General features: G+C 34.1%; 1 protein-coding gene across 6 annotated transcripts in view; it reads left to right on the forward strand.

Moving 5' to 3' along the window:
- The window catches only part of LOC135209245 (band 3 anion transport protein-like), a 396,919-nt gene that overhangs the window by 234,804 nt on the left and 147,115 nt on the right, over nt 1-15,000 (forward strand). For 5 of the 6 annotated variants that reach the window (XM_064241942.1, XM_064241941.1, XM_064241944.1 and 2 more), the window contains 5 exons: nt 1,101-1,186; nt 4,830-4,884; nt 6,113-6,270; nt 6,672-6,823; nt 8,405-8,582. In XM_064241942.1, the coding sequence (XP_064098012.1) occupies nt 1,101-1,186; nt 4,830-4,884; nt 6,113-6,270; nt 6,672-6,823; nt 8,405-8,582 (629 nt within the window). The remainder of the gene's footprint in view (nt 1-1,100; nt 1,187-4,829; nt 4,885-6,112; nt 6,271-6,671; nt 6,824-8,404; nt 8,583-15,000) is intronic. The other variant, XM_064241945.1, reaches the window with a different exon arrangement.

Genomic DNA, 15,000 nt, shown 5'->3' on the forward strand with positions numbered 1-15,000 from the left:
GCAAGATTAAGTTTAAAAAGCTTGACATCTAGAAAAGTCAGTATGGTAGAGATGCATAATAAAAGCAGAAGGAAGGGCTGTTGGGGCCTGAATAGATACCTGTCAAAACACTGGCAAATGTGTGTCATGTAAGGCCCATTGTTGTGCATTCCTCATTACATGGCTGTGGAGTGGTTTGTGAATTATCCTTGTGAGAATTAGAAGTCTAGAAATATTGTGGTTACTAAGGAGAGATGTTTTATTTATGCTCTGTTTTTCTTCCATTAAGAGAAAATTTTCCTTCAAGTGATTGAAATCATTGGCCTCACTTTAAGAAAAAAAAATTTCTTTGTTATTTTATGCTGTTTGAATATCATCAAATTAAGCACTCCATGAAGTAAACTTCATGGTGTGAATATTGAAAGTCTCAGCACTCATCAAATGTTGTACTGGCAGATTCCTAGTATCTTGCATAAGTACTATGTTACAGTGATGAAGTTTGTAGTTCAGGTGTTTTTGAGCTATCATTGTGTATTGTGTGTTTTTTATTTTATTCTGGTAACGTAATAGTTTATCTAATCATTTTTTAAAAATGTCATAACATCACTGTTTGGAATTTTTTTTAGTTTTGTGTGCTGCATTTTTTTTAACTTCATTTATTAATTTATGTTTGTTAGTGAAGCTGCGCAATGTCTGAGTGCATTGTAGTGAATTTTATTCAGAATATTTTTGCACATACCAACATGATGTTTCTTACACTGTATTAATAATGTAACGGTGAGTGAGTGACAGCAGTTGTTTGAGCAAGCATATGTGGTACTTACTGGAGTTCTTTATGTTACTACAGGATTTGGAAAGAAAATGTAGTTGAAATGTATAATAAAAGTGTAACTGATGAAAATTAAAATTTCCAATAAAATACATATTTACATTAAACACATTCTGTTCAGTTTTGTTGGCAACTTTTCCATTGTAAATTTTTTTTGAGGTAAGAGTATGCACAGTGTCAGGTAAATGCCAGCTGTTAATACCTATTCTAATAGAGTGATTGCTATTTCAATCAAAATATTTGAATTTATTCAGCATCTTTGAAATACTACAGTGTGTTTTTTCATTGACAGGCCAATCATTCGATCTGCAGAAAGTGAGCGAGTTCAGGTTGTTGACGAAACATCTCGTAAGAAGTCCCGAGTCCAGTTTGATATTGGTATGCATGGGGGTTTAAAATCCTAATCTTAATAAGCGTTGCTATGTAATCCAACATCCTTTGATCCGTGCCTTGTGTCCTACCTTGTGTCTCTCTCTTTCACTTTCAATGGTGAGGATTTTCGTAAGCATAAGATGGTACTTTTATGTTCTTATATATTTTAAATAAGTACTTTTAAATGTTCAGCTTCAAAATGTCACTAGGTGCTACTTAGACCCTTCCCGTAGAGTCCTCCATTAAGGAGGGCAAGAATGGACTGCATACTGAAAAAAAAAAAATTTTTGAATTATACTCCTCCTGTGTCATTCATGAACTTTTAAAAAAGTTTCTAGTTTTGCTGTTTGCTTTTAGTCTTACAATTATCGTTATTGTTCTAAAATAGTTTTAACAAAGTTGTAGGGTTATTTTGAGACTTAAGTGCAGTCACAACTACTGATGCTGGTTCTGAACTAAGAGAAAAGAAAGCTGAATTTGGATCCTTATTTAGTTCCCAATTTTTCTTTTTGACCTTGTTCCAGTTTATGCCCTGTCACATTGTGTTCCAGTAATTACCTTCTCATTTTGTTACAATTTTTACCTTTTCATCTTCTTTTGCTCCAGTTTCTATCTTTTCACCATTTGTGCCAGTTTTCACTTTTCCACCTTGTTTTATTCCGACATTAATAATGGTCCTATTTCATTTAAGACCAAATCCTTGGGTCCAGACCTATAAGAAACTATGAATGACTTCATGGTGTAGTGAAACTACACTGGAACAATATAATAATAATAATAATAATCACCCAGGTTATTAAGCAATTTAAGCAGACCAGAGAGGGAAATTTCTGAACCCTCAGTAGATTGGGTTTTATTGTACAGGATGTTAAGTATCATGGCGGGAAGGGTACATTATAACCAACTCGTTCTCTCTCTCTCTCTTTCTCTCTCTCTCTCTCATATATATAAACATGCAACACTTACCTATTTACATGTCTTATTATTTTCTACAGTGAAATGTGAACACAAATCTTCTCCCAAGAGATTTTAATCACTCAAATTACTTCAACATTAATGTGCTAAAATGTTAGTAGCTACCCTACCTAAGATAGCTGTTTCAGATAAAAAAAGATAAAATTTAGTACAAGGTATGTTCATTTTATCCGCACTCTATACACAACTCACACTTATGTTCCATACTTACAATAATGCTTCTAACACTAATTCCTAATTTACATAACATAATGAATTTTACATCACTTACACATGCACATTGACTAATGGTTAACCCTTTCGCTCTGGAGCCTGTTTTCGCCACTAATGACGAGAGCGGAATCCTGCTAATTATGTAACTGACTAATTTTCTTCCTTTTATATTTTTACTTCAGTTCTTTATTTTCATTACTGTTAAAATATTACACTACTAATATGACATTATAATTTTTATTAATGAAGAGTGATAAAATATGCAAATAGCATGTAGGTAAATATTCAAGTATTGAATTATGTACCTTTTATTCGTCATTCACTGCAGTGTGATAGCTTTAAAAGCATGGAGTAAGATAAAACCATTTTTGTTATTTAGTGTGAAAATCTTTATTGCAAACTTTGAACGCTTGCCTTTGGTGAAAAATTTCATCTGGAAAACCCTCACAAAAAATTAAAAATGGATAGCATTCTGTAGAGGATTACAATTTATTCTCTGAAAATAATTTTAGAGCACCAATTTTTTTACAAACTGAATATTCTAAGGTCTTCCATTCGCAAATTTTATCACATTTTGTTTACTCACACCATCTCTGGTGCTTATAACAAAAATGCTTCGTCTGTCACAGTCCATCTATGATTCATGATCTTCTTTCACAAAACCTGAAGTAAAAAAATTATCTAAGGTAGGTTTGTCTATAATAAATACAAAATAATAAACATTACCATATTCACTCCTGGCACTGTCAGAACTACATATCTGATAGTTCAGGTCTCCTACTATCATAGTCATTTATCATCAAGAGAAACCTCCTCCCTCTGTAGCATTTTGATGGTTACTGAAGGTCTAGTCCTTGTCATGAGATTATCCTGTAAGTTGGATATCAAATGTTGCCATTTGTCATAGAACATAGGCAAAAGCTTCTTAAAATGACAAGGGGAAACATTTTATTGATTAAGAGGTGCCTAACTAGAACCAAAAGAAGTATGACTGAGGAGATTAGTCCCATGTGGAGAAGACCTCTTGATGACTGAGACCAAGGTTAAGGTTAAGTATTGGACTGCTTAGTTATCATCTTCCTCCTATGATTTGTGAAGTTGATTATCTCCTAATTATTTCAAAGCATTATTTTGTATAAATAACTTACCCAGTAATTACATAGCTATAGTTTTCCATGTAGAGCAGCCTAAGTTCAAATTCTGTGGGTTGCGCTTCGATTGCTTAGTTTAGGTATACAGTGCCGCCCCCAACAGCAGTATTAGGACTTAGCTTACCACCTTTTTTCTGTTTTCTGCCATGCTAGGCTAAACATCAAGTGCTTACAGCAGCTTTTTCTTATTTTCCGGTTATATCACTGGATTTCGGTAGAATTGCACAACCACTGGAACGCCAGTTACGTGTAATCACGGGGAATGTTTTGTCGAAGTGCTACCTGCTAAATTTGAATTTAGGCTGCTGTATGTGGAAAACTGTAGCTATGTAATTATTGGGTAAGTATATACAAAACTTTATTTCATCATAAAAATGTCATATTTCTCCCATTCCATAAAATTCATCCCTTCTTTTGTGTTTATTTGTGTTTGTGTCAATACTCTTATTCATTTACCAAAGTGTTACCCTCACAAACCTTTCATTGTATGACTTTTCCTCATGTTCGTTGTCACCTTCCTTCCATGTAGATTAGTTTATAAGGAGGAGTAAAAGTGAAGGACTGAGGATGAGGATTTACTCTGATAGGTTTGGTATGTATGTGTGATTATGTTGGTTTTCAGATCTTTCTGAAGTAAGAAAAGTGAATTGAAATACTGTGTAGATAAGATCCAAGAAGTTTAGGTGAGACCACTTCCTTAACTTATAGAGGACGTAGCAACTCACATGGCTGAGTTGTCGTCCAAAAAATAATGTTCACTTGCTTGTATTGAATGACAAAAGAAAATTCTAGAAGCTTGTGATATGTTAGGTCATTTTGGGGAACATTTTTAAGTTATTACAGTATTTGAATTAAAAAATTATTTTTAAGAATCTGGTAGTGGTAAATGATGTTTTCTGTAGGGAAAACTTTTATTGGCGTTGCATATTTGAGAAATTTTCAGGTTTATTTTTCGAATTTTAGTTGATGAACAAACTGAAGTATATTTTTTACTGATATGACCAATGTCATTCATTGTAGAATATTAAAATTAATAATTGATTCTTAAAGCATGTTGTAACTTGAATAATGGGTTTGAATCTAGTTTTGAAAGAGTTGCAGCAAGTTTACCAACTAGGATAGTAACTGTTGGAAAGTATTGTAATTTATGTAAAAACTTTCATATCATATGTTTACCTAATTGAAATTTGAATGTTTTCAGTACGCGAAGCATTTGAACATTAGTTTCTTAGCATCATTGTGATTAAGGAATATCAACATAGATGATATATGGTGTATCTAATTTTCGTCATACCATCTCTATTTGGCAGGTGAGGCAGAGGACCAGCAGGATTCAGACCACAATAAAGAAAGACTTCGGCGCAGGTTAGTGTTTTCTGTATTTATTAAAACAATCCAACAGTAGTATTGATTAATGATAATTGTATACTGCTTTTGAGATCTAGGTCTATTTTCCAATCTTTTGGGCCTTAAATCTTTCAGAAATGTTCTAACTTGGAATTTGTGCAATGCGATCCATCATTCACTTTCAGCATTATGTAGTCACCCCTGATCAATCTCTTCAGTAACTTTGTGTGTGGCCATGTCTCTGCTCTGGAGAATGTGACTGCCTGATACAAATAAATTTGTGCTCTGTTTACTATTGTGGTGTATTCAAGCAATATCTTTCCACTTTTAGTCTTCTGTTAACAATAGGTCATCTTTGTTTATTAACTAAGAGGAGTTTCCTTTTCTTTAGTCTTTTTTAGTGTTCTTTTCTATTGTGTTAGACTACACTTTGCTGATTCTCGGTGGACACCGACATTGATTTTAAATTGTTCTGATTAACCTGTCATTGTCTTCACTCTCAATCTTTTGTCATTTATGCAAGCTTTTGGTACCCTCTACTTTTGTAATGCCCTTCCACTTACATAATAATAAGCCTCTTAAAATTGCCTCCTGTTGATTTCAGTCACATTTGCATTTCTCTTTTTGAAGCCAACATTAACTAGTTTGTACTAATTTATTTTATACATTCAGTAAATTGCCAGAGTATATTGTGTTCATTGTTACTTTATTTTTTCTTCTTACATTTTCACCAGTACTTACCTGTGCAGTCTGCCTCTTTTCCTTGTAGTACACTTTTGAATTGTTCTTCACTTGCCGCTCATATGCTCTGGGATATGTAAATATGTTCAGCAACTTTCTTTCAAAATTCTGGCCAAATTGTAGTTCGGTAAAGGATTAAAAGAACATAATGCATCTTATAGTTATAAAGGTTTAAAGAGTTTTTTCAGTGTCATGGATGGATTAGAATTTACAGTTATACCATGATATAAACATTTGTCAAAGTTAGTTAATTGATAAAAGGGTGTTTCAGGTTTAAGATTTTTTTACCTTCATGCCCTTTTATGCTTTGCAATTTGATGATAATTGACAATGAGAGTTGACCTTGAGACATGAAGATTTAAGATCTTAAAGCTATCCTTTGTTCAAAGTGCTTTGACTAATCCCTTTACTGCGGGGACAGCTTTCATATATACTTTATAATGCATAATGGTAAAGCAGTACAACAGAGATGGTGTCATTTACAAGTACTACTACTATTTTTCAGGCGCAGCCACAAGAGGAGAGAAAGGGAACATGCCGAAGATCCTTCGTGGCGTAAGCACCCTGGAAGTGAGCACAATTTACGATCCCACCGCTCCTTTGCAACAACTGAAGAAGAAGAAGCTAAAAATCTTGGAGAACATGATTTGGATGAGATGTCCAGTAAGTTTGAGATATGGTACATCATTTGCATATTTGTTATTTTTACAAACAACATGATTGTCAGTTTAAATAACAATAAACTATTCATGTATGTGAGTACAAATATTTAAAAGCAACCGTGATTCTTTTCTTTCTTCTTGCAATAGCTTCCAAGTGGAAAGGCTGCTTATGCTTTTGTCATAAACGTAGTTTGAATGGTTATGAAAATGAAAGCTAAGAATTGTTTTCTTCTTGTCTTCTAAAATAAAGCTTATCAAACTTGAAAAATTGAAGGAAAATGAACAGTTTGATTCCAAGTAAATTTGAATGTATTTCTTATTAGTAGCTTTTCTGTGCTTCAGAAGTAGTTTGTATTTCTATAGTGATCATAGTAGTAATATTTTGAAAATTGTTTTCAACAGGTCATCGATTCGATGATCCAAGTGGGTACATCAAACCAAGAGTCAGGGCCCGTTCGTCTGTCGCATCAATCATTCACATGAGTGATCATGCAGAAAAGACCGGCAAGCAGTTGCCCATTATGAAGAAGTCTTACGATCACAGTCCTCACGAGGTTAGTTGAACTTAATGTAGTAAATGATAGCTTGATTGAAATCAAGGTTAAAGGTCATAAATGGTTATCAAATTTGTCATTGAGAATGAATAAATGAAATTTGTTTATACGTATATGTATAACATCACCACATTTATTATATGAGACTTCAAATGAAAAAAAGATGGAATATTTGTTTAATAGCAATGTATCCAGTATACAAAGAACAATGACATTCTGATAAATACAGGTGACGAAAGATCCTACATATATATTTTTGAAGTAGATTAGAATACATAATGATACACAGCTCTTTGTAGCATTCGACAGCCCTTTAACTTTTTGTCATGCCTTCTTTGTCATAAGAAGTTTAACCAACTCAAATTTCTGCTGATACATGGGACAATAATTCTGAATCATTACTTTCAAGTAGTCCCAACAGTGCCACTAAAATTGTGCTTTTAAAATTTGTGCTCACTTCCCTTAACATGAAAGTATGTGAGTATTACATTTGGAGTGTTATGCTGTATTCTTTATTAAAAGATATATTGCCATTTATAATGGGATAATCATACATAGTTTACAGAGAAAAAATGTAAACCTTCAGAAACTTGTCTGTTTAGGCATCTTCACACTTAACTTACACATATTTTAGTTTTTTGTTGTTTTGGTATGGCTCATTTTAGATGACTGACCAAGAAATACTGGCAATAATCGCAAAAAACCGTTCTATCAGTGTGGCTGGACCATATGGCGCCTATGAGCCTCTCCTGAAGAAGTACTCGTGTATTGCAAGAAGGCATCCTTTTGCATTTTATAGGCCCCATGACATTCGTGAGGTTGATCAAGTCTCTCCTGGCTAAAATGGAGACACTTTGTTGTAACCTTGAGTTTTAGAAACCTCATTATCCTCTAATATGTGTTTGCATTCATTTTGGTGCCAAGCTCAACCTTGAGGATTGTTCACTGTTGTGTAAACTGCTATGTTATTTGATCTTTTAATTGTGTACTAAATTACTTTTTTTTTTCTTTTTTAAGGACTGCCTCATTCGTTTGTATTTTCCTAATTTTTTTTACCCCATTGATATTAACACCATTCAAATTCTGAGACATTGTTGCATCATAGACTAAGAAGAAACAGAACTACATTTTATGATGGCAACAAATATTTTTGTTGGAAGATGGAAGTTGAATAAATTTTGTATCATATAAGTGAAAGGTTAAAAAAAATGAGACAAAACCATTACTGACTGTTATGATAATATTTTTTTTAAATATAACTGATTTTAAGACATTCCAAACACATTTTTCTGCTTATTTGGTGGTATGTGGGAACCAGAAAAAATTACTAATTTGTGGCCCTAGGATTTCATTCCCTTAATTTTTCCTCTGGCATGACACTACCGAGCCAAAATATTTATGAAATTCTGTTGCAACTAATATGCCCAAGTGATAACATGCTGCTTGGGTCTTTTTTAGGATTATTTTTATATCTGGTTTCATAATCTGTGTTCTTGTACAATACTTTGATTATATACTATATATGTATGGTGCCTACAGTTATTAGTTCAGTACTTCATCTGTTTTATTTTTCTGATTTAGGTCTTTGTAGAACTGGATGAGTTGAAATACATAAATGGCCACTTGGAGTGGAAGGAGACTGCAAGATGGATCAAATATGAAGAAGACGTAGAGGATGTCGACAACCGTTGGGGAAAGCCCCACTTAGCATTTCTGAACTTCCATGCACTCTTCTCTCTACGCAAGGGCCTCGATTCAGGTAAGGGTTTTGGTAGTGTTTTTAGTATTGCCACCTTGCTTTGCATTTCATACACACAATCTGTTGGAAGAGTGGATCTTTTTTAAATTCATGTTCATCATTTATGTGTACGTAGTTTGCATTTTCTACCCTTTTTAGGCAGTTTTACAGTATTTAAGATAAGGCATTGCTATTCCCAAAGTTCAAAATATGTATTCAACCGATTTCTTATGGAATGTGTTTTCAGATTTGTTATTGCTTGAAATCTAGCACATGAAAATGTTGAGCAAGCGAGGTCAATTTAGGAGAGTCAGTAACAGGTTGAGTAAATCATTTTTAGAAATTTAGGCTGTAAAGTAATGAGAGTCAAATTGTCTGAAAATAGAAACAACATTTAAAAGATAAGAAGCAGAGGCTGTTTGAGAATATAGTGATAAAATTTGCATTTTAGTTAATAGCCAGTTCTTGAAACATCTAAAACCAGTCTACAAGTTGGCTGATAGAGTTACTGTATATGAGAAAATGTGTCGGGTTGGCCAGGAATTAGATTGATTATATACTAGTTTATCCTAAGAAATTATGTCAATTCAGAGAAAGTGAAGGTCATCAGTTAGGATATGGTATGCCAGTTAGAAGAGAATCTTCATGCCTAATACTGTAGTTAATTATATAGAAATATATATATTAACCCTTAAACGCCTAAGCGGTAAAAAAAAATATGTCTCCCGTGTGCCGGAGGTGTTTCAGAGTGAGCGGGGAAGCGGAAAAAATATTTTTTTCAAAAAATCACAGCGCGCTTAGTTTTCAAGATTAAGAGTTCATTTTTGGCTCCTTTTTTTTTCATTGCCTGAAGTTTAGTATGCAACCATCAGAAATGAAAAAAAATATCATTATCATATATAGATAATGCGATATATGATAGCGCAAAAACGAAATTTCATATATAATTGTATTCAAATCGCGCTGTGCGCAAAACGGTTAAAGGTAACAAGTTACTTTTTTCTTCGTTGTAATGTACACTAAATTGCAATCATTTTGGTATATAACACATTTTAAAACGATAAAAGCAACACAGAGAAAATATTATCACAAAATAATGCATGAATTTGTAACGCGCGGACGTAAACAAATAATTTTTTCAAAAATTCACCATTAATCTAAATATTGTCTTAGAGACTTCCAATTTCTTTCAGAATGAAGACAAAGGATTGAATATTACTATACTAAAAGAATATTAGCTTACAAATGCAGTTTTTGACCATATCTGACGAGTTAAAAGTTGACCGAATGTCAAATTTTTTTTATATATATTTTTTTATATGCAATTGTTTCGGAAATAAGAAAAGCTACAACTTTAAAATATTTTTCGTTTTATTCTACATGAAATTGCGCACATTTTCATATATAAAACTCTATGAAATGCCTAATATGAAACGGAGCAAATATTCCGAGAATGGGACGTACACATTTCGGAGATTTGTGGCGGAGAATCCGCGCGCGGAGGGAAGGAAAGTTTTTTTTAAAAATTCACCATTAATTTAAATATTGTGCTAGAGACTTCGAATTTGTTTCAAGATGAAGATAAATGACTGAATATTACTAGACTGTAAGAGTTTTAGCTTACAATTGCGTTTTTCGACCATTTCGGTAGAGTCAAAGTTGACTGAACATGATTTTTTTTCTATTTATCGTGATTTATATGCAAATATTTCAAAAATGAGAAAAGCTACAACCTTCAATTATTATTTGTTGTATTCTAAATGCAATTGCGCACATTTTCATACATAAACTTTATGTAACGGCTAATTTAAAATGGTGCAAACATTACCACAATCGCACGTATGATTTTTTCGGAAGAGTTACCGCGCGGACGTAAAGAAAATGTATTTTTTTCCTAAATTCACCATAAATCGAAATATTGTGCTAGAGACTTCCAATTTGTTGCAAAATGAAGGTAAATGCTTGAATATTACTAAAATATAAGAGTTTTAGCTTACAATTGCGTTTTTCGACCATTTCGGTAGAGTCAAAGTTGACCGAAGGTGGAAAATTTGTCACTTATCATTTTTTATATGAGCATATTTCAAAATTGATAAAAGCTACAACCATGGGTTGTTTTTAGTTGTATTGTGCATGACATTTCGCACATTTCCATATATAAAACTTTATGTAACGGCTAATTTAAAATGGTGCAAACATTACCACAATCGCATGTATGATTTTTTTCGGAAGAGTTACCGCGCGGACGTAAGGAAAAAGTTTTTTCATAAATTCACCATAAATCGAAATATTGTGCTAGAGACTTCCAATTGGTTTGCAAAATTAAGGTAAATGATTGAATATTACAAAATATAAGAGTTTTAGCTTACAATTGCGTTTTTCGACCATTTCGGTAGAGTCAAAGTTGACCGAAGGTTGAATTTTGGCACGTATCGTTATATGAAAATATTCTAAACTTAAGAGTTTTAGCTTTCAATTGCGTTTTTCGACCATTTCGGTAGAGTCAAAGTTGACCGAAGGTTGAAATTTTGGCACGTATCGTTATTTATATGAAAATATCTCAAAACTGATAAAAGCTACAATCATGAGTATTTTTTTGTTGTGTTCTACATAAAAATGCGCACATTTTCATATATAATACTCCATGTAACGGCTAATTTAAAATGGTTAAAAAATTATGTCAAAGTGACGAAATAATTTCCGAGATGTGTCACAGATACTTTTTAGTGCGGCAAGAAAGAAATTCGCGCTTGCGCGCCTGCGTAACGATTGTAAACAAAACAACACCTTGATCCGTGAACTCCCAGCATCCCCCAAGGCGCGTGATTCAAGAGTTTTCGGCTGGTAGGCCTAAAAGTATTTTTCCGCGAATTTAAAAAAAAACTTTTATATGTCGACGTAAAATACGTCCAGTCGGCACCCGAGAGACAAAAAATGTCGACGTAAAATACGTCCAGTCGGCGTTTAAGGGTTAAGTAAGTCAGGGAATTATTTAAAATCAGATTAATCCATAAATGAGTACAGGTATATTACATAAATATAGGTAAATTTGGTAGTATATTGGAAGGTGTGTCCTTAAATTTCAACTGTAAAATGGAGCTTTTTCATTTTGTGGATTGTTTTAGTAATTGGTTCAGGCGGAACAAGCTTCCTTCTTCTTTCATCTCCTTCTGCCCCTCTTCCCATCATCTCAGGAAAGCAGGAACTTCCCCATTCATGTTAATTGATGAATCTTGGAATGTTTATCTTCAGTCATGTATCTTTTAAAGTTCTTGAAGTATTTTAGAAGCATTTTTTAACACTGAACTTTCATTGAAATTCCATTATTCCTATGTTGGCATTGTGCAGTTGAGCAATACAATTTAGAAATGGGGTTCTCCCATTTTTACTGTTTGCTCTCTCCACATAAGGTTTCCTCACTTCATTCTTATCCATCTCACTTATATACGTAGTAGATTGTCTTTACAGCTCCATTTTCTCCAGGTCACATTTGTATTAACTTTTGCTCTAGATATACCTCCAGCCACTCCTTTCTCATTTTTACATCGATCAACTTGCTCTACTATTTAATCTGTACCAACACTTTACAGTAAAGTTATCCTTGTCCTTTCCAATGGGGACTTTATTATAAATATTCTTCTTAAGAACCATTCATTTCTAGAGCTAAATCCCTTTTAAACATAAGATTTCATTCTCTTTTACTCTAGTTAGTCCATTTTAACAAACAATGGCTTCTCTTTCTCTCTCTTACCTTTTCACACTTATCACGTAATTCAATCACTCTTTCATGTTCTACAAGCCCAGCCAAATACGGATTCAAACTATCAAAAAAATTTTCTTTCAGTCTCATTATTTTCCTTTGTTGGATCACAAATAGTACTCATTTTTACAACTTTTAATCGTACTGCATCTAATCTTAGCAAAACGATCCCTAAGGTAATCTATATGTACTTTTTCACACGTGGGGACATTTTTGAAGACTTGTTGACTGTGAATGTTAGAAGAGAGGTCAAGCAGTGATGAATTAGTAGAAATGAATTGTGTAACTTTCAAAATGTTTGTTGTAGAGACTGGTAAAGAGGTACATAAGGTCATTAAGAGGTTGAATAATAGAAAGAGATTGGGTATTAATGCAATTACATGGGAAGTGCTGTGGCACTGTGTTGGAAGTGTGCTCAAGTGACTGACCATAGTTTTCAAGGTGTGTCTGGATGATTGAAAGATTCCAAAAATATGGGTAAAATAAGAAAATGTGTCTCCATTGCTTAACAGCAAACACAATGGAAGTTACTGTATGAATATTGGAGCATGAAAGAACTTAGTATACTATGGAGGGTATGTGGTAGGGTTTAGATTGAGAAAATAAGACAGATGACAGAAGGACTGCTGGAAAAAAAAAAAGAGTAATCATATAGACAGGAAAGGGGGAGTGTGAATCAAGTTCTTTTCATGAAAGTTATGCAAGAAGTTTTAAAGTGAAAAAGTAGTTTTTCCAGTAATTAGCATACATAGCTTGTGCTAGAATTGCTGAAGTGGCAATGTGTCAGGTATTGAGTATGTTTTGAATAGAGAAGTTGTTGAGGGTGATGAAGAGATTGAGTTACAAGTTGTGAGTGGGAGGGTGATTGACTGTTCTATATTTATTTGAATGTGGTGATACCTTAAGTCAGGAGAAGGATAATGGATGTACGTAAGTGCATAATTGTAGGATACGAAATTGGAATGGATGTTGTTTGTAGGTGATAAAGTGTTTACATTGGGGCTAATGAAAAGAAACCATAGAAAGTCATAAGTGTTTGCAAGAGGAGACAGCTGAGGGTAAATATGAGTTAGAGTAAGGTCACGACAGTAAATGCAAACCAGGAAGATTGGGTGGTAAAAGCCACTGAGAAGGGAAGAGTTTGATTTGCTTAGGTAAAGTATTTGGGAATAAAGCTATTGGCTGATAGTAGGATGAGAGTATAGGTGAAACAAGGAAGGTAGTACATATGAGGTTGGCAAAAAACTTGGGGACAAATAATGTCTGTGAGAGCCAAGATTAGAATATATGAAGGGATTGTTGAGCCAATTCTCCTTTATGGAAATGCAGTGTGGATGTTTAAAACAAGCAAACGAAGGGATTACATTGTACAGATGAATTACTTTTGCAGCATATTTAGCGCAAGAAGTGAACGTGTGAGAAATGCAAAGATACATATGAGGTAAAAGGGACAGTATGGTTAAAAGGTAGAACAGGGTGTTCTGAGACGATTCCATATTTTGGAAAGAGAGGTTGTTGAAAAGAAAGTGTATTTAGGAAGTGTTAGGAAGGAGGAGGAGGAGAGGAAGACCCACACCTGTTGATTTATCTTCCTACCTTTAAACCAATAGACTACTTTTCCCTCACTTCACCCGCAATTTGTATCCTTCGTTGAACCCACAACTGTCCTTTGATCTTAGCCAACCCATGACTGTTAACTACTCCTTGACCTGTTTACCTGAATCAATCCAATCCCATCTTCATCTAGAGCAGTGGTTCTTAACTTTTGGGGGGGGGGGGGGGGGTGTGCCTCCCTTGGGGCAATTTCCAGGGGAGGCACGAGCCCAAGGAAAAAGAACTAATTATATTTGCTATTCTCTTAACGACAATGAGGAACTATTATTCAGAAGTTTGTGAAAAAATGCAAAAGTATCGCATTATAACATTACTTTTCTAGAGTCTACGACTCTAGTTAGGTTCGTTGGTCTTTCCATGTTTTGTAATTATTGACGTCTCTTCCTATCCCTCAAAACCCCTTCTCTTTCTCATTTTTTTTTTTTTTTTTGTATTTTCCTTTAAATCTGGGAGAGGGAATTTTACTCATGGATGTAAGGGGGTCGTGAAAGAAAGGACCAACTCTTAGAGTGGCATGTGTGGTAATAAAAAGGGTGGTAACCACTGATCTAGAGCTTACCTTGACCACAAAACTCTTTGTCTATAACCTACCCATGATTCTCAACCTCCCCTTTGTCCAAAAGCGTGAGCCACCACTTGATTATGAACTCCATTCTGATCTTATCCTACATCATGCTCCTGACTTCATCATGAACCTCACGGCATGCTCTTGTAAGCCTAATTTCCCTAATAACCAAACACACTGACTGCCTTACAATGTCTTCATGACTAATACCTTCACAGAAAGAGATACACATACACAATAGTTTTCTGAGAGAGAGAGAGAGAGAGAGAGAGAGAGAGAGAGAGAGAGAGAGAGAGAGAGAGAGAGAGAGAGAGAGAGAGAATGTGTTTGTCAGTATGTTAAGAAAGTAATCAAAGGTTGAAATTAAATGGATAACACTGCACAATCCTGTACTGGAGGTAATTTCCCCGTTTTGATTGTGCCTGTCATTCTTACATAAGTCTGTAGTGGTAGGTAGGTTATGTAAGGCGATGAACAACAGAAACTCTGGATTCTTCTTC

Source organism: Macrobrachium nipponense, chromosome 37, assembly GCF_015104395.2.
Source record: "Macrobrachium nipponense isolate FS-2020 chromosome 37, ASM1510439v2, whole genome shotgun sequence".
NCBI classification, from domain to species: Eukaryota; Metazoa; Arthropoda; class Malacostraca; order Decapoda; family Palaemonidae; genus Macrobrachium; species Macrobrachium nipponense.